The following is a 20,000-nucleotide window of genomic DNA, read 5'->3' as shown; positions in this document are numbered from 1 at the left end:
TGCATCCATGCCTGCATTGCAGATGACGTCGTCCTCGCCTGCCCCGCCGATGACGTCTGCCGCTTCCATGTCACCAATGACATCTGCCGCTTCCTCGCCGCCGATGTCTGTCGCTTCCACGCTGCCGATGACGTCATCCTCTTTGCCTCCGATGTCACCTCCTCGTCTCCACACAACTCGGCACAACTTGCGTCCGCCTTCCCGACGGCCAAGAGGGTGGCCGTTCCTTGGTTGTCCGCCTCAGCTGCGTTCTTCTCGCCGCCGCCACCAGACTCGTCCCCGGTGGATTCGGGGACACTTGGGCCGGCGACCCACCTCCGATTCGCCCCTCCGCCCTCCCTTGACTTTTGTTTCCGTGTTTCTGTTGGTTCCAGCTATAGGACATCTGGGAGCTGTCCATAAGGAGGGGGATACTGTCACGGCCTCATCCTTGCGCACTGCAAGCACCTCGGGACACGCCCACGGCCACGGCGCACATCCAGGGACGCGCTGCGCGCGTTTCCGCCCTGCAGCTCCCGCCAGCTGCAATCAATTACGGCAATCGGCACACCTGCCTGTAATGAACAAGCTGCCTACATAAGCCTGGACAATTTGGCATGCCGGCGCCGGAATATAATCTCCTTTTGGTGTTCATTCCCTGTGTGCATCCCCGAGTCAAGCTGTGCGTCTTGGGCTCCCGGATCTTCCCTGCTTCCCCCGCGCTTCCTGGTTCTCGACTCCTCGCTCGCCCCCGGACTACGACGACTCGCTCCTGCCTCTCGACCACGCTTCCGCCCTTGGACATCCCTGCCTGCCTTGCCCCTTGTTTGACAGCACCGCTCCTCCCAACACGCACCTCCAACATTTACGGTAAAACGTTCCAGATAAATACTACACATAGTCTTACACCATACACACTCTTGGATTTTGTCACACTCAATTTCCTTTTAGTTAATATTATTGTCTTATTATTATATATACTTTATATATAATAAATCTTTGTATATACTTCCCCCTGGTGTCTGAGCCGTCACCTCCCCTTGGTCCAAACATAACACTCAGTGCAGAGTCATACAGCCAGTGAGTGTGCCACACACTCACTGAGGCATCATTTACCCATCACTAGCGACACACAAGAGCCCTGACAGGACGGCCACTCTTCTGACTATACCCTGCACATGTTTAAACACATGATGATATGAAGCTGTGTATATGAATGCATAATAACAAGGAATGTTTGTTTATACATGGCAATAAAATATACAACTTTAATTTTATACAACATACAGTATGCCTTGTAGTCAGCAGTTCATCAGTTTGGGGGTCACTGACCTTCAAATTCTGAATTGTTTGTAATTTCTGTAATTAAATGAGGGTTGTAGCATCTTTGACCTTGACCTTGAGTCAAAAAAATGCTACCTTAATAACTTTGTGAACTGATCAAATTTTTATAGAAATATATTTCCGTATTTTCCGGACTATAGGGTGCACCAGATTATAAGGCGCACTGCCGAAGAATGGTCTATTTTTTAATATCTTTTTTCATATATAAGGCGCATTAAAAGAGTCATTTTTATTTATTTTTTTCTAAATGTAAAACACTTCCTTGTGGTCTACATAACATGTAATGGTGGTTCTTTAGTCAAAAGGTTGCATAGATGATGTTTTACAGATCATCTTCAAGCCGCTTTCTGACAGGATGCGCCGTTTTGTGGGCGGTCTTATTTACATGGCTCCCCGTCATCTTTGTTGTAGCGGTGTAGCGTGCAAGGACCGGAGTGGAAGAAGTGTCAAAAGATGGACACTAACTGTTTTCATGACATTCAGACTTTACTTCAATCAATAACGGAGCAGCATCTCCTCATCCGTGGCTCACTAGTGCAAAAACAAGGCTGGAAATGTGTCCCATGAAAAAAACCGTCCGACCGGAACTCTCTAATAACTAAAGTTCCTTGGGTGCATAATGTAAACTCACTACACCGGTATGTTTTAGCGCTTTCATGGCGAGTTTACAGACAGACATAAGTAACAACTTTACACTACTTTATACTAGAAATGGCAACAGCGGAGGATGAATGTCCCATAACAAGAAGACAGAGAAAAAGAAGAAGCTTATTGACCACGGTGTCGGCACGGACTACAAAGGCGGACGCGCGCACATTTTCAGGACTCATGCAGATACCAAATACAGATCAGCAGGTAACAGAAGGTAAGAAAAGTTGCCTTTGCATAATATTGCGAAACAAAACGCCAGATAATAGGTCTTTCTTTATACACACGCCATAATAATACTCGTACAATCCATCAAGCGGTGCGGCTTCAGAGATTAGTGTTTTTCAACCTTTTTTGAGCCAAGGCACATTTTTTGCGTTGAAAAAATCCGGAGGCACACCACCAGCAGAAATCGTTAAAAAACGAAACTCAGTTGACAGTAAAAAGTCGTTGTCGCAATGGTTGGATATGACTTTAAACCATAACCAAGCATGCTTCACTATAGCTCTTGTCTCAAAGTAAGTGTACTGTCACCACCTGTCACATCACGCCCTGACTTATTTGGAGTTGGTTTGTTATTTTCCTGTGTGTAGTGTTTTAGTTCTTGTCTTGCGCTCCTATTTTGGTGGCTTTTTCTCTTTTTTTGGTATTTTCCTGTAGCAGTTTCATGTCTTCCTTTGAGCGATATTTCCCACATCTACTTTGTTTTTATCCTTCTTTGTGGGGACATTGTCGATTGTCATGTCATGTTCGGATGTACACTGTGGACGCCGTCATTGCTCCACAGTAAGTCTTTGCTGTGGTCCAGCATTCTGTTTTTCTTTACTTTGTAGCCAGTTCAGTTTTAGTTTCGTTCTGCATAGCCTTCCCTAAGCTTCAATGCCTTTTTCTCAGGGGCACTCACCTTTTGTTTATTTTTGGTTTAAGAATTAGACACCTTTTTACCTGCACGCTGCCTCCCGCTGTTTCCGAAATCTGCAAAGCAATTAGCTACTTGCTGCCACCTACTGATATAAAAGAGTATTACACGGTTACTCTGCCGAGCTCTAGACAGCACCGTCACTCAACAACAACACATCATTTGCAGACTATAATTACTGGTTTGCAAAAAATATTTTTTACTCAAAATAGGTGAAATTAGATCAACTCCCACGGCACACCAGACTGTATCTCACAGCACACTAGTGTGCCGCGGCACAGTGGTTGAAAAACATTGTCATAGATTACCAAAGTCGTACTAAAACATGTTTGATACATTTTTGAACGTCGTGTGTAATGTTCTATATTTTCAATAGGACATATAAAATGTTGGCGTTGTTTACTTGAGTCATATTGCAGTTTACATGTATCTCGTATGTGCGACTGCCGTCTACTGGTCACACTTATCGTTACACCATGTACCAAATAAAATAGCTTCGAGGTCGGTAAGCACAACCAAGATTATTCCGTACATTAGGCGCACCGGGTTATAAGGCGCACTGTCGAGTTTTGGGAAAATGAAAGGATTTTAGGTGCGCCTTATAGTCCGAAAAAATATGGTGTATTAGATGTATTTTTGTTGTATCATGTTGCATTTTCACGTTTCATGCAGTCCCCCCGAATTAGGCAGGTTAGGCAATCTTTAACAGTATCAGGATAATTTGACTCAAACGTTAATTGACAACTTATCGGATAGAGGTGATCCAAGATAAGTGCAACAACCAGAATAGAGCTGTGCAATTAAAATGAAACTAGAGCTGTCACCATACACACCACAACCTTTGTGTACGTTTGTACACGCAGTTATGCATGTTTTAAAATGTAAAACAACGTAGGAAAAAAAAAAAAAGCATATCGGCAGTGTCTCTCTGGTGCTAACTTGCTGATTTTAGCTGACGTTTTTCCCACTGAGGGAAATGCAAATGAGCGAAGTTGTTAGAGTGAGGGGAAAAAAAAAAAAAAAAAAAGTATCTCAGTTGTGTAAGGCTGAATGGGAAACCCGGGGCAGGCACCTGTGTGTGTGTGTTAGCGTTAAGATTCAACAGTGACCCACTTCCTTCTATCCAACAAGAATCTAGTACACGTACAAGTTTAAAGAGCATCTTGTGAAGTGCATAAGGAAGAAATTCCCCCCGCAGGATCTGAAACAAAGCTTGGTCACCCCTGGACTTTGAAATGTAAATGATATATGCATCATGCATCATTTAGACCAGTTAATGCATTCACAATAGAACCAAATCCTAGTGTTTGGATTGTAAGTGTGTCCGTGTCATTGAGCACTATCTTAAGGCACGCTGCAGGGAGTATTATGGGCTGGAGGGCAAACAAATAACGAGCCAAATGTCTGATTGCATGTGTTGCATGCATGTGAAGTACCAGTTTGGTGTCAATGTAGTTTTTATTAGGTCATTATTTTGTATACAGTACAGGCCAAAAGTATTCTATGTGTTTTTTCTTTATTTTCATGACTATTTACATTGTAGATAGCATAGTAGAGTTTTAACTTGCACTTACAGATGTAGCGACGGACTGTAGTTACTGACAGTGGTTTTCTGAAGCTTTCCTGAGCCCATGTGGTGATATCCTTTACACACTGATGTCGGTTTTTGATGCAGTACCGCCGGAGGGATCCATGGTCACGGGCATTCAATGTTACGTGCAGTGATTTTGCCAGATTCTCTGAACCTTTTGATGATATTTCCCATTCTTGCTTGATGTACAGCTTAAGTTGTTCAACAGTCCGGGGGTCTCCGTTGTGCTATTTTAGGCTTCATAATGCGCCACACATTTTCAATGGGAGACAGGTCTGGACTACAGGCAGGCCAGTCTAGTACCCGCACTCTTTTACTACGAAGCCACGTTGATGTAACACGTGGCTTGGCATTGTATTGCTGAAATAAGCAGGGGCGTCCATGGTAACGTTGCTTGGATGGCAACATATGTTGCTCCAAAACCTGTATGTACCTTTCAGGATTAATGGTGCCTTCACAGATGTGTAACTTACCCATGTCTTGGGCACTAATACACCCCCATACCATCACAGATGCTGGCTTTTCAATTTTGCGCCTATAACAATCCGGATGGTTCTTTTCCCTTTTTGGTCCGGAGGACATGACATCCACAGTTTCCAAAAACAATTTGAAATGTGGACTCGTCAGACCACAGAACACTTGTCCACTTTGTATCAGTCCATCTTAGATGAGCTCAGGCCCAGCGAACCCGACTGCGTTTCTGGGTGTTGTTGATAAACGTTTTTTGCCTTGCATAGGAGAATTTTAACTTGCACTTACAAATTTAGCGACCAACTGTAGTTACTGACAGTGGGTTTCTGAAGTGTTCCTGAGCCCATGTGGAGATATCCTTTACACACTGATGTCGCTTGTTGATGCAGTACAGCCTGAGGGATCGAAAATCACGGGCTTAGCTGCTTACGTGCAGTGATTTCTTCAGATTCTCTGAACCCTTTGATGATATTACGGAGCGTAGATGGTGAAATCCCTAAATTCCTTGCAATAGCTGGTTGAGAAAGGTTTTTCTTAAACTGTTCAACAATTTGCTCACGCATTTGTTGACAAAGTGGTGACCCTCGCCCCATCCTTGTTTGTGAATGACTGAGCATTTCATGGAATCTACTTTTATACCCAATCATGGCACCCACCTGTTCCCAATTTGCCTGTTCACCTGTGGGATGTTCCAAATAAGTGTTTGATGAGCATTCCTCAACTTTATCAGTATTTATTGCCACCTTTCCCAACTTCTTTGTCACGTGTTGCTGCCATCAAATTCTAAAGTTAATGATTATTTGCAAAAAAAAAAAAATGTTTTATCAGTTTGAACATCAAATATGTTGTCTTTGTAGCATATTCAACTGAATATGGGTTGAACATGATTTGCAAATCATTGTATTCCGTTTATATTTACATCTAACACAATTTCCCAACTCATATGGAAACGGGGTTTGTAGTTCGCTGAGCTCCACACAAGGATCTGGGCTCGAAGGCATTGCAAACTCCTTCTGGATAGCAAAAAATAATGAACCAATCAGGATCGCCGGGCGGGATTTCATAGATGTGACGAAGGGACTGTTTGATTCCTTGTGTGGAGCTCAGCGAACTACAAGGATCTGGCGAGAGTCAGGTTCGTGATATCCCTAAATTCCTTGCAATAGCCCGTTGAGAAATGTTGTTCTTAAACTGTTCAACCATTTGCTCACGCATTTGTTCACAAAGTGGTGACGCTCGCCCCATCCTTGTTTGTGAATGACTGAAGCATTTCATGGAATCTACTTTTATACCCAATCATGGCACCCACCTGTTCCCAATTAGCCTGTTCACCTGCGGGATGTTCCAAATAAGTGTTTGATGTCTTTTTTGCCACTTGTGCCATCTTTTTTGAAACATGTTGCAGGCATCAAATTCCAAACGAGCTAATATTTGCAAAAAAATAACAACGTTTTCCAGTTCGAACGTTAAGTATCTTGTCTTTGCAGTGTATTCAATTGAATATAGGTTGAAAAGGATTTACAAATGATTGTATTTTGTTTTTATTTACCATTTACACAACGTGCCAACTTCACTGGTTTTGGGGTTTGTATTTTGTTTATGTGTTGTACTTCCTGTCGTTACTAAAAAATCAGTGCATGTTCAGTAACCTGACACAGCATGTTTTCCCAATTGCCTTTGCATCACTTTTCAAAAAAACGTTAAAAAGGCTAACAGAGGAGAACTAATCGGCTTGTGATTTTATTCTGACCCTCATATTCTCAAATACTTGCAGAAATATGTGTAACGGCAGGTGAGCTGTTTGTTTTCTGCATACCCCAGACACCCCGGGATACATCCGTGTTGCCATAGCAATCTAATCACCCTTCCCACAAATTGACCAAATGTGTCTTTTGCTAAAAATGTATCCCTACTCTGCCGTTTCAGATCATCGCTTCCTTGACGGGGGATGCCGATGTGTGTTAACGTCTCCCGTTGACCAGCAAAAATCACCGCTAAAGACCACGTTTAAACCCCCCCCCCCCCTCCCCATTGTTCTCCGGATATGCGAGGTTACATGTGCAGTGTGTTAGAAAATCACATTTCAACCGCAAATTGAAAGGGCTGCGAAATAATGACAGCAGCCAAAGGAGGCCATTTCCCACAGAGCAGTGAAAATGCAGCTTTTTGTATGCATATTCCAATAAAAGTTATTTCGAGGTTACATTAATTCCGTGTGCATTGTGTAACCTGTTTGTAATAAACATGCATTTTGTTTGTTTTTTTGACTTTCAGCGAGCACCGTCCTGCAGAGTCCTGTCTTCACCAAACAGCCTGGCAGCATCGTGTACCCGGTAGAATCTCTGGAGAAGAACAGAGAGGTGGTGTTCAGCTGTGAAGCTCAAGCAAGCCCATCTCCAGTCTATCGGTGAGTGGGTGAACGCGAGGCTTTATGGGTCGTCTGCCGGGATTTAGATCCATATTTAATAGCGGTTTCACCCAGTTTTTTTTTTTTGCCTCGGTGGAACGATTTTATGGCGAAAGAAACAGGTGCTATGGTTGTTAAATCCCCGTTGAACCAGCGAGTAAAGTCATACACTTTTTCCAAACACTGCTCTTGTAGCATAACTGTATTATGGCTGATCTCCTGCACGTGTGTGGTTTGTGGGGCGTAGCTTTCATGGTCGGAGCCCGCTGCTCGTTTGAGGGTTTGCATTCTCTAGGCCGTGAGATACAGTCTGAACTGCAAAAACTGAAATCTAAGTAAAATTAAATATCTCAAATAAGGGTGATATTTGCTTATTTTCTTCCTGATAAGATCATTCTTCTCACTAAGCAGATTTGATGTTAGGGTGTTTTACTTGTTTTAAGGGTTTTGGTCCTAAATGGTCCCAGTAAGATATTACAGCTTGTTGCTGAGATTTGATGACCTATATTGAGTAAAACATGCTTGAAACTAGAATATCAACTGTTGCAAAGCTGTGTCATCAACACTCACAAGTATAAAACTGCTTTTTCAAAGTAAATATTGCTTATTTCAAGCATGAAATAAAAAATCATGACTTTGACACAATTGTGTCTCATAATTAAAACAGATGACAGCCAAATTGACTTTGCTGTTTTATTTTCAATGAAACAATAGAAAATACATACTCATATAGTAGTACAGTTGGCACAGTACAGTAACCTGACAGTTCATATTTAAACATTTAACATGTGACATTTCAAACAATTTTGAAATAGTATATATATATATATATATATATATATATATATATATATATATATATATATATATATATATATATATATATATGTCTTAATTAGATTATCCAAAAAATAGTGCTCGATACCGTGGTAGAGCGTAATATGTATGTGTGGGAAAAAAATCACAAGACTATTTCATCTCTACAGGCCTGTTTCATGAGGGGTTTCCTCAATCCTCAGGAGGAAATCTCCTGAGGATTGAGGAAACCCCTCATGAAACAGGCCTGTAGAGATGAAATAGTCTTGTGATTTTTTTCCCACACATACATATATATATATATATATATATATATATATATATATATATATATATATATATATATATATATATTTATTCCTTGCGCACTAATTGAGCACGCACTTGGCACGATGATATCATGTTATCGATGGAAAAATGCATTTTTAGACAATATGATTTGCCTGAGCGGCTAGGAGACCCAGAGAGTAACAAGCGGTTGCCTTGTTGCCTTTCCATTATGAAAAATAAACAAGTTTTAGTTTAAGTTTGCTGGTTTCATGAAATGTAATGCCGTGTGCATATCATTATGTCAAGATAATGGCACTGGCATTTACTTAATTTGGGAAAATTTTTCAACATATTGAGAAAAAAGGTCTCAAGAACAGTGCACTTGTTATTAGTGAGAATATTCTTATTTTAAGGTATTTTGGGGTTCATTGAGGTTAGCTAATTTTACTTGTTTTGGAAAGTCTTGACAAGCCAAATTTTCTTGTTCTATTGGCAGATAATTTTGCTTAGTTCAAGTAAAATACCCGTAATTTGTATATTTTTTTTCTTGTTTTTGAACACTGACTTTTTGCAGATTTGGGTTAAAAATATTTTTTGCAAACCAGTAATTATAATCCGCAAATAATGTGCCGTTGTTGAGTGTCTGTACTGTCTGGAGATCGGCGGACTTACCATGTTATACTCTTCCATCTCAGCAGGTGGCAGCAGGTAGCTAATTGCTTTGTAGATGTCGGAAAACAGCGGAAGGCAGGGTGCAGGTAAAAAAGGTGTCTAATGCTTAAACCAAAAATAAACAAAAGGTGAGTGCCGCTAAGAAAAGGCATTGAAGCTTAGGGAAGGCTATGCAGAACGAAACTAAAACTGAACTGGCTGCAAAGTAAACAAAAACAGAATGCTGGACGACAGCAAAGACTTACTGTGGAGCAAAGACAATGTACATCCGAACATGACACGACAATCAACAATGTCCCCACAAAGACGGATGCAAACAACTGAAATATTCTTGATTGCTAAAACAAAGTAGATGCGGGAAATATCGCTCAAAGGAAGACATAAAACAGCTACAGGAAAATACCAACAAAAGAGAAAAAGCCACCAAAATAGGAGCACAAGACAATAACTAAAACGCTACACACAGGAAAACAGCAAAAAACTCCAAATAAGTCAGGGCGTGATTTCATTTATAAATAAATAAAAAAAACAAATCTTAAAATTCACCAAATCAGTCTCAATATCCTGTTATTCAAATTTGATTAAAAGGTTGCATCTTGAAGATCTGCGATAATCTCATCATACATACAGAGGTCAAGACCAGAATTATGCGACTAATGTGACTTCCTCAACCATAAGGGGTGTGCTAAATGTACTAAGCATAACTGTTATGTACAGAGAGGGGAAGGAGGCGACAACCAAGGCAGAACTGCGGTTTACAAGGTTTATTTAAACCTGTGATGATTACGTGGCGTGTGTATGCTACCCTAAGTGAATGGGTGTAGGCTATGTGTATAATTAATAGTGTAAATGTTACCAGAGGTTGTTGTCTGTGAGTGTTGGATGTATTCTTCGTCGAATCAAGGGGGGCGAGGCGAAGAGGCAGTCCGTGAACAGGCAAGGGGTCGAGGGTAGGAGCGAGGCAGCGTAGTCCGAGACACAAGGGACATGAACAAGGGAGACACGGAGAGAGCAAAGAGAAGGCGAGCTAAGCACAGGGGAGGGAAAGCTAGACGTGATGCTTATTGGGAAGATGAGCGACGTTCTGGCAAAGGTTCCTCGGGTCCGCTGGTCTTTATGCCGCTCCCTCTCATCAGGTCCAGGTGCGCAGATTAGTGATTGTCTGCAGGCTTGTTGCAGCGTGGGCGTGTTGCGCTCAGCGCGAGCAGGGGCGGGGGTGCCGGCAGCTCCAGCTGCCAAGGAAACGCAGGTTTGAGTCCGCGCTGTTACAATAACGTCGCTAAAACGTGAATTCTTCCCGCTAAAAACGTTAATTTTTACGCTAAAAACAGTGGTTTTGTTTCTCCATTCCATTCCATTTATCCCATTTTTTTATATGCTGTAAAAAAAAAACACTGCTTTTACTGTAAAATTATGGTGAATGAGCTGCCAGTTTTTTAAGTAAAAAATTCAAACATATTTTTTGCAGCTTATTTAAAAAATATATCGTTAATGTATTATATATTTACATGTATATTCATATATTACTCATTGTTAAAAGCGGCCCTATGAGGGCAGCCCTAACTGCGATGTGGCCCTCAATGAAAAGGAGTTTGACACCCCTGATTTAGAGCCTGGTGCACCAGATGGTGTGGTACTTATGCTACTGGATACATGGCGCAGTACATAAGTGCTTAAAGCTAATGCCTAAAAGTGGCACTGCTGTTGTGGCCTTCTTCGCAATCATATGCGGGAAAAGTTGGACTAGTTTGTCACATGCAATGTTTGGCAGTATGATTACTGAAACGGTATGTCGCGAGAATTTTTGTCGAACAGAATCCTACGAAAGGTTGTGTGTACAAAAACCGAAGTGCCACTGTAGTAAGTAACAGTTTACACTACTGGATGGTTTTTATTCTATTGGTTATCTGATGGTTATTATTACAAACCCCGTTTCCATATGAGTTGGGAAATTGTGTTAGATGTAAATATAAACGGAATACAATGATTTGCAAATCCTTTTCAACTCATATTCAATTGAGTGCACTACAAAGACAAGATATTTGATGTTCAAACTCATAAACTTTATTTATTTTTTTGCAAATAATAATTAACTTAGAATTCCATGGCTGCAACACGTGCCAAAGTAGTTGGGAAAGGGCATGTTCACCACTGTGTTACATCACCTTTTCTTTTAACAACACTCAATAAACGATTGGGAACTGAGGAAACTAATTGTTGAAGCTTTGAAAGTGGAATTCTTTCCCATTCTTGTTTTATGTAGAGCTTCAGTCGTTCAACAGTCCGGGGTCTCCGCTGTCGTATTTTACGCTTCATAATGCGCCACACATTTTCGATGGGAGACAGGTCTGGCCTGCAGGCGGGCCAGGAAAGTACCCGCACTCTTTTTTTACCAAGCCACGCTGTTGTAACACGTGCTGAATGTGGCTTTTGTAGAACCTATTCGACGCCGTATAGCCCCTCATAGTCGGTTGTTTCGAGTAGAAATGGCGTACATTTCATCGCTGACATCGTCTCACAAGATGTAGTTTCTCTTAAGTATCCTTCTTGAAAATGGCCTCGCAAATATATATCTGCCACCTAATCAACATGTTGCTCTCCTTCTTCTTCTTCATTAAATCAAATGAGGAAGTAAATATGATTCAACTCACAAGTTTCAAACTCATGGTCCGGGGGCCAGTTGTGGCCCGCCACTTCATTTTATTTGGCCCTTGAAAGCCTGGATGTAATATGTATCAATAAAGTACCGTAACTTTTCTTACTAAATGTATTATTTCTTTCTATTTTGGGAGAAAAAATATATATATACTCCATGTAATCGCAAATTATGTTAACTTAAATATTGTCTAATTAAGCAAAAATGTATTATCAAACATTCAAACCATTTTTAAATAGAAATAAATACTAATGATAATGATTTCAAAGCAAGTTATCCGTCAAATGGTGCAATGTAAAAGTAGTAATAGATTTCATGGTAAAATTGTGAAATTTACTGTGGTTTTACAGCATTTTTCTCAAAATGGAAAAAAACTGTACTTTTTTTACTGCGATAAACTGTGGTGGCGTTTACAGTAATACACCGAAAAATCTACAGTTGTTGATTTGCGGTAAAAAAAAACAAAAAAAACTGGCAGCTCAGGTGCCAAAATTTTACTGTAAAATTGCATTTTTTTGTTATTTACAGTAAAAAAACAAATGTACATTTTACAGTGAAATTCTGGCATCTGAGCTGCCTTTTTTTTTTTTTTTTTTACCATAAAAACGGTAGTACTGTGTTTCCATTTACAGTAATATACATTACATGTTGAGGTGAAATTATTGCAACTTACCTTATTTTTTTTTTTACATTTTAGTTTTTTAAAATCTACAAATAAAATGCATAACAAAATTGTGTAATAATGCTATTCACTATTAGAAACGGCCCTCTGGGGGCCAAACATAACTGCGATGTGGCCCTCAGTGAAAACGACAAAAGACGACAAAAATATGGTTCACAATTTGTTATTTTTATAATGAAACGATCTTCAAACGATCTATGCAGCGATCTTTGCGGCGCCATCTTTTCCTTATCTGCCCACTCCGCATGGATAAAGAAAAATACCCATCCCAAGATACACACACACACTCGAAGAAAGAACGAAAACAATCTTTGTGTTTGTTCTATTTTGGTCATGTGTGAATCGTTGCAGTGTTCCTGTGAGAAAACAGCCACCATTCCTCAGGCGCTTTCGTATTTGGTGTCGTAATGCGTCTCTGGAGACTCATTTACGGAGAAGGGCTATGAAAGACGATGTTATCAAAAGAATGGTGTGTAGTTAAGTTAAAGAATTTTTATATGCAAATCAACTCCTAATTGTGCATCTTGATTAAATTATGATTCAGTACTGATTCACATTCCTAGTGTTGAGTAAGAAGGACCACCAAGACAGAATAGCAATACTATCAAGTTTTACCAAATATGTGTTGTATGTGTTTTATGTTGCATGATTGCACCAAGACAAATTCCTAGTTTGTGAACTATTCTGATTCTGATTCTGAATCTGATTCTGATTCTGATTACTAAAGCTTTAGGAGACCAGCCCTCACAATGCTACACTTGTGATTTAGGGCTATATAAATAAACATTGATTGATTGATTGATATAAAAGCGGCGTCAAAAAGCGGTCTAAAGAGTCAGCTTATTTAGTATGAAAACAGCCACCTCCCGCCCAGAAAGAAATACAGCCTTATTGTTCTAAACTGATAAGGTCTTCTCCACAAAAAGGGAGTACATTATACTCCCAATAGACATTCCAGCGCCTTCAAGGTGAAACACAGTTTACTAACAGACATAAGGAAAAAGCACAAAGTAGAGATGTCCGATAATATCAGCTGATAAATGCTTTAAAATTATCGGTATCGGTTGCTATTGCTCAAAAAAAAAAAGACAAAAAATCTGTGTTATAATGAATTATTGACCTATTCAAGGCTCCAATTACTTCAAAAATGTCACTTTAAAATGTTTTATGTGTAAAAAAAATATTGCATATATTGTGTGGTTGCCATATAAAAACATCCAAGATTTATTTGACAAAAGAGCATACAAACAAACAAAATATTAGTTCAAACGTAAAATCGACAGATATATCTGAAGTTGAACTCGTAACTTAAGTGTTGAAAGTTAAAAAAAAAAACTAATAAAAATGTATCACTTTATGAGTGGGGGACCTTTTGGATCCCAAACATATTTAGTGGGATTTTATTAATATTTTCACTGATTTCTCAAAAATATTATAGAATTAAAATCAATGGTGTCCTGCATTATTGATCTTTTAGAGCTCTATTTACTAAATACTGCATATTTCCAGTTTTGCTATAAAAAACAAAGTTGTCTTTGACAGAAAATGCATAACATTTTTTTTTTTTTTTTTTTTACTTTTTATCAACCTGAAGTTGATATAGAGATTTACTGTAAGCGTTAAATAAAAAATAATAATAATAATTTGACTTATTTTTAACGTTTTAATGACTGAGACCCTTTATGGTCCCCGGGAGTCCTAAAGGTTAAAAAAAAAAAAATCCATATATTTTGTTATGGTTTGAAAATAAAAAATATCAAAATGGCCCCCGCATGCTTAAATTTTTCCGTGTGCGGCCCTCAGTGGAAAAAGTTTGGACACCCCTGGTTTAATGCATCCAGCGGGGCATCACAATAAAATTAGGCATAATAATGTGTTAATTCCACGACTGTATATATCAGTATCGGTTGATATCGGAATCGGTAATTAAGAGTTGGACAATATCGACAAAAAAGCCATTATCGGACATCTGTAGCACAAAGTGTACACAAGGGAAAATATTAGCTGCTTTAAACATAACTATGGATAAAGAAAGAACACTTAAAAATAAATGCATTCTCCACACTAGCAATACATTGAACATTTCCTATTCTGCCGTATACCACCAATACATCTGTCAAATCCATTTTGTTTTTAAATTATTTTGATTACCGGTACTCTCTCCCATCTGTTTCTTCAAATGTGTTGCATGGCTGCAGAGTTATTGGAGAATCTGTTGCCATTTAGACTTAATTATACTCCTTGCCGATGATTTATAATGATAAACATAGTGACGACGTTTTTTTGCTGTTTGAGTTTGGAAAGGCGGATGACCGGCAATGTATTATCAGGACGACAAGTCAAAGGCACCGCCGTGGTTCACTGATGCTGGGATTATTACTACAGGATGCAAATGATGGCCGTCCTTTATTTCAGACAAATGACAGTCTTCCTCTTGTCCTCTGCAAAAAGCACCGTCCCAGTCCACCCGCCCAACAATGTATGTTTGAATAATCACTATCATGTTTTATTGTTCTTGTCTTTTTAGATGGAAACTTAACGGCACAGAACTCAGTCCCAGTTCTGGATCTCACTACAGCCTGTCTGGAGGCAACCTCAGAATCAGTCATCTGAGCAAAGACCAAGATGCCGGGACATATCAGTGCCTTGCCGCCAATACTTTCGGGACAATCGTCAGCCGAGAGGCCAGTCTAACATTTGCATGTGAGTCTTAATTATTGGTCTTTGTTGAGTGTATTGTTGAAAGTGACTCAAAATACCAGAAAGCCATACCATTCCATTGTTCTTGTCATGTCTGTGTGATCATGTTTTGTTTTAGTCATGTTCGGTTTTGTTTTTGGACTCTTTGTGCACTTTTGTTTGTTTTGTCACCATAGCAACCCATTAGTTTTCACCTGTCATGTCATGCACCTGTTTCCACTGATCATGTCACTGCCATTTAAGTCGGTCTGTTTCTGTTGTTCGTCCTGGTGACATTATCTATCCATCCATACTACTGCTACCCATGATATTCCTGCCTACTTTAGTTCATGCTTCATGCCATGCCACAGTAAGTGTATTTGTTTCGTGTTCATAGTTAATTGCCTTTGTGCTAGTCTTTTGGTTTCATTAGTCAAGTTTGTTCTCCGCCATTGTGCGCGCCTTTTGTTTGCTTCCTTTTTTGTAGTTTGTTAGTATTTTAATAAATATGTACACACGTTCACGCCTTGCCCGCGCCAACTTTCCTTTGCACCATGGGAAAACAAACCACGCCAAGGTCCACGTATTGACGGTTTTTTTATCATTGTCAGCATTGATATAGCTTTATATCTTACCATGAACATTACTCTACTTAGAACTAGGGATGATGTTTGATAAGAAATTATCGAGTTTGAGCCCATTATCGAATCCTCTTATCGAACCGATTCCTTATCGATTCTCTTATCGATTCCACATAGGTTGTTGTATATGGAAAAAAACACAATATTTGGTTTATCAAAACCTCACTTTTATTTTATAAGAAAAAAATAAAATAAAATAAATAAATATTGACTGTTAACCCCCCTAAAATATATATATATATATATATATATATTGACTGTTGTTACCCAAAGTATATTAAGTGGGATTTTTCAGAAAAACAAATATATACAGTAACACAAAAACAACCTGTCTCTGTGATCACTATAGGTGTATAAATAATAATATAGTGTTAAATAAAATCCGTCCCTTGGGCACAAAACTGAAAATAATACAGCTCTCCAAAAAGTGCACTTCTGCTGCTATTGGAACGTACTAACTACACACACAGGCAGACAGCTAACAAACAATCCAAGACGTCTAATAAAGTTCCAAAGCAGATTAATCCATTTAGGCTCTTTATTGTTGTTGATCTTGCTTTGTCTTTTCCTACCTTTACGTTTGTCTTGCACTGGACTGTTATTTATTTTAATTTTTTTAACTGAAATACACACAATGACAAATGTATAAGCTGTGTGATTTAATTAACATACTGAAATGTAATACACAATATGTAAATATTAGCTTCACACAAATATGCATTACTATCATCAAAAAAATACTTCTGAGTGTTGAAACTATTTCAATGATGGAAATACACTATAGGTGTATAAATAATAATATAGTGTTAAATAAAATCTGTCCCTTGGGCACAAAACTGAAAATAATACAGCTCTCCTAAAAGTGCACTTCTGCTGCTATTGGAACATACTAACTACACACACAGGCAGACAGCTAACAAACAATCCAAGACGTCTAATAAAGTTCCAAAGCAGATTAATCCATTTAGGCTCTTTATTGTTGTTGATCTTGCTTTGTCTTTTTCTACCTTTACGTTTGTCTTGCACTGGACTGTTATTTATTTTAATTTTTTTAACTGAAATACACACAATGACAAATGTATAAGCTATGTGATTCAATTAACATACTGAAATGTAATACACAATATGTAAATATTAGCTTCACACAAATATGCAGTACTATCATCAAAAAAATACTTCTAAGTGTTGAAACTATTTCGATGGTGGAAATACACGACTGGCAGCCATTTCAAGTCCTCAAAACATCCATTGAAACAGTGCACAAAAATCGTTTTTCAATAGACGTCTTACAATCAAATTGAAACACTTTCCACCTTAATATTGAGTTATATAAACAAGTTAAACAGTTTACTTACATACTTATCTTTTCCAAGGCTTGTAGGAGCTAACACAACTTGTCTACTTCTCAATTGTCTCAACTCGGAAGTGCCCAAACTAATGATGCGTAGTATTTTCATATCGCCACAAGGTGTCAGTAAGAGTCTACAATCAAATGGGCATAACATTGCCGTCCCACAGGGCATTTCCTGTGGGAAGGGATTCGTTCTCAGGAATTTGAATAAAGAACCAACTCTTTTTCTTTACTATAGTGGTCTCGATAACGGGTACCGGTTCTCAAAAACGGATTCCAGTCCAAGGACTCGGTTCTTTTCTTATCGAACAACCGGGAAAACCGGTTTCGAGCATTATCCCTACTTAGAACACACACTCATACCAGGCAATTCTAATAACGAGACCGATCCCGGCGTGGCTTGGTTGGTAGAGTGGCCGTGCAAGCAACCTGAGGGTTCCTGGTTTGATCTCCGGCTTCTTCCATCCTAAACACGTCCGCTGTGTCCTAGAGCAAGACACTTCACCCTTGCTCCTGATGTGTCATGGTTAGGGCCTTGCATGGCAGCTCCCACCATCAGTGTGAATGTGTGTGTACAGTACAGGCCAAAAGTTTGGACACACCTTCTCATTCAAAGTGTTTTCTTTATTTTCATGACTATTTACATTGTAGATGGTCACTTAAGGCATCAAAAATATGAATGAACACATGCACTGGGTGGATCTATACCTGACATCCACTGTCCCGATACCAAGTACAAGAGCGTATCTAGTTGATACCACTATCTATATTACAAAATACAAAATATGTTTTCCATATTATGTTTATAAACTCAGGAAATACGTCCCTGGACACATGAGGACTTTGAATATGACTAATGTATGATTCTGTAACTACTTGGTATCGGATGGATACCTAAATTTGTGGTATCATCCAAAACTAATGTAAAGCTTCCAAACAAGAGAAGAACAAGTGATTATTACAATTTAACAGAAGTATAGATAGAAAATGTTGAAACAGAAAATAAGCAGATATTAACAGTAAATGAACAAGCGGAATAATAATCATTTTTTACAGCTTGTCCTTTATAATTTTGACAAAATAATAGAATGACAAATGACATAATATGTTACTGCATATGTCAGCAGACAAATTAGGAGCCTTTGTTTTATTACTTACTACTAATTGCAATAAGAAACATATGTTTAATATACCCTAAGATTTTTTGTTAAATAAAAAGCCAATAATGCCATTTTTTGTGGGCCCCTTTATTTAGAAAAGTATCAAAGTATCTAAATATATTTTGGTACCAGTATCAGTACCCAAATTTTGGTATGGGGAACCCCAGGGCTGAATAAACACTGATTGACGGTAGTAGCCGAGGATCTACAGCAAGTTGCAGAACCTGGGGCGGGTCACAGCCTCCTATGGCTTAAAATTATCAATCAATCAATCAATATTTGTTTATATAGCCCTAAATCACAAGTGTCTCAAAGGGCTGCACAAGCCACAACGACATCCTCGGTTCAGATCCCACATCAGGGCAAGGAAAAACTCAACCCAATGGGACAATGAGAAACCTTGGAGAGGACCACAGATGTATGGACGTCGAGTGGATCTAGCATAATATCGTGAGAGTCCAGTCCATAGTGGATCTAACATAATATTGTAAGAGTCCAGTCCATAGTGGATCTAGCATAATAGTGTGAGAGTCCAGTCCATAGAGGATCTAACATAATATTGTGAGAGTCCAGTCCATAGTGGATCTAACATAATAGTGAGAGTCCAGTCCATAGTGGATCTCACATAATAGTGAGAGTCCAGTCCATAGTGGATCTCACATAATAGTGAGAGTCCAGTCCACAGTGGGGCCAGCAGGAAACCGTCCCGAGCGGGGACAGGTCAGCAGCGCAGAGATGTCCCCAACCGATGCACAGGTGAGCGGTCCACCCCGGGTCCCGACTTTGGACAGCCAGCCCTTCATCCGTAGCCACAGAACCTGTGCCCGCCCCCCTTCACGAGAGAGAGGGGGGGCATAGCAGAAAAGAAAAAAAAACAGCAGATCAACTGATCTAAAAGGGGGGTCTATTTAAAGGCTTTCTGCTCCGCTGCTCCCAGTCTGTGGAATGCTCTCCCTGACCACCTGAGGGCACCACAGACTGTGGATGCTTTTAAAAAAGGCTTAAAAGCCCTTATTTTAAAAAAAGCCTTTTTTTTTAGATATGTGCATACTAGCTATAGCTATTTGGCTGTTCTAGTTTTTATTTCTATTTATTTCTTTATTATCTTTTTTTATTTTTTATTTATTTATTTATTTATTTATTTATTTTAATACACTGTAGCACTTTCAGATTGTTTACTCAATATAAAGTGCTTTTTACAAATAAAATCTATTATTATTATTATATTATAGAGTATACAAATGAGTTTGAAGATGGGACTTAAATTATTTATTTATCATTATTTAAATGCTTCTACCGAGGTAGCATCTCTAACTGTTACCGGGAGGGCATTCCATAGTACTGGAGCCCGAACAGAAAACGCTCTATACCCCGCAGACTTTTTGGGGTTCTGGGAATCACTAATAAGACGGAGTTCTTTGAACGCAGATTTCTTGCCGGAACATATGGTACAATACAATCAGCAAGATAGGACACACAAATGACAATAATATTGATATCATGGGCAGCTTCAGCATTCCGCCATCTGCCCTCGATGCAGTCAGACAGTGGTGGGATTTAAAATTGAGGAGCCGTGTGTCACAAATGGGAATAATAATAGAACAACCTTTTATGACACAATATCTCACCCCCTTAAAAAATAAGCACAATAGACATCGTATATAGATATTTTTTTATCTTGGTTAGACATCACTTCATTTAGTGTCTTTTCCAC

General features: G+C 39.1%; 1 protein-coding gene across 1 annotated transcript in view; it reads left to right on the top strand.

Moving 5' to 3' along the window:
* LOC133649041 (contactin-4-like) overlaps positions 1–20,000 on the top strand; it is a 427,627-nt gene that overhangs the window by 98,234 nt on the left and 309,393 nt on the right. Inside the window, exons 3-4 of the mRNA XM_062045757.1 lie at positions 7,227–7,359; positions 14,983–15,158. Coding sequence (XP_061901741.1) covers positions 7,227–7,359; positions 14,983–15,158 — 309 coding nt within the window. The remainder of the gene's footprint in view (positions 1–7,226; positions 7,360–14,982; positions 15,159–20,000) is intronic.

Source organism: Entelurus aequoreus, linkage group LG01, assembly GCF_033978785.1.
Source record: "Entelurus aequoreus isolate RoL-2023_Sb linkage group LG01, RoL_Eaeq_v1.1, whole genome shotgun sequence".
NCBI classification, from domain to species: Eukaryota; Metazoa; Chordata; class Actinopteri; order Syngnathiformes; family Syngnathidae; genus Entelurus; species Entelurus aequoreus.
This window is presented reverse-complemented; position numbering and strand designations above follow the sequence as displayed.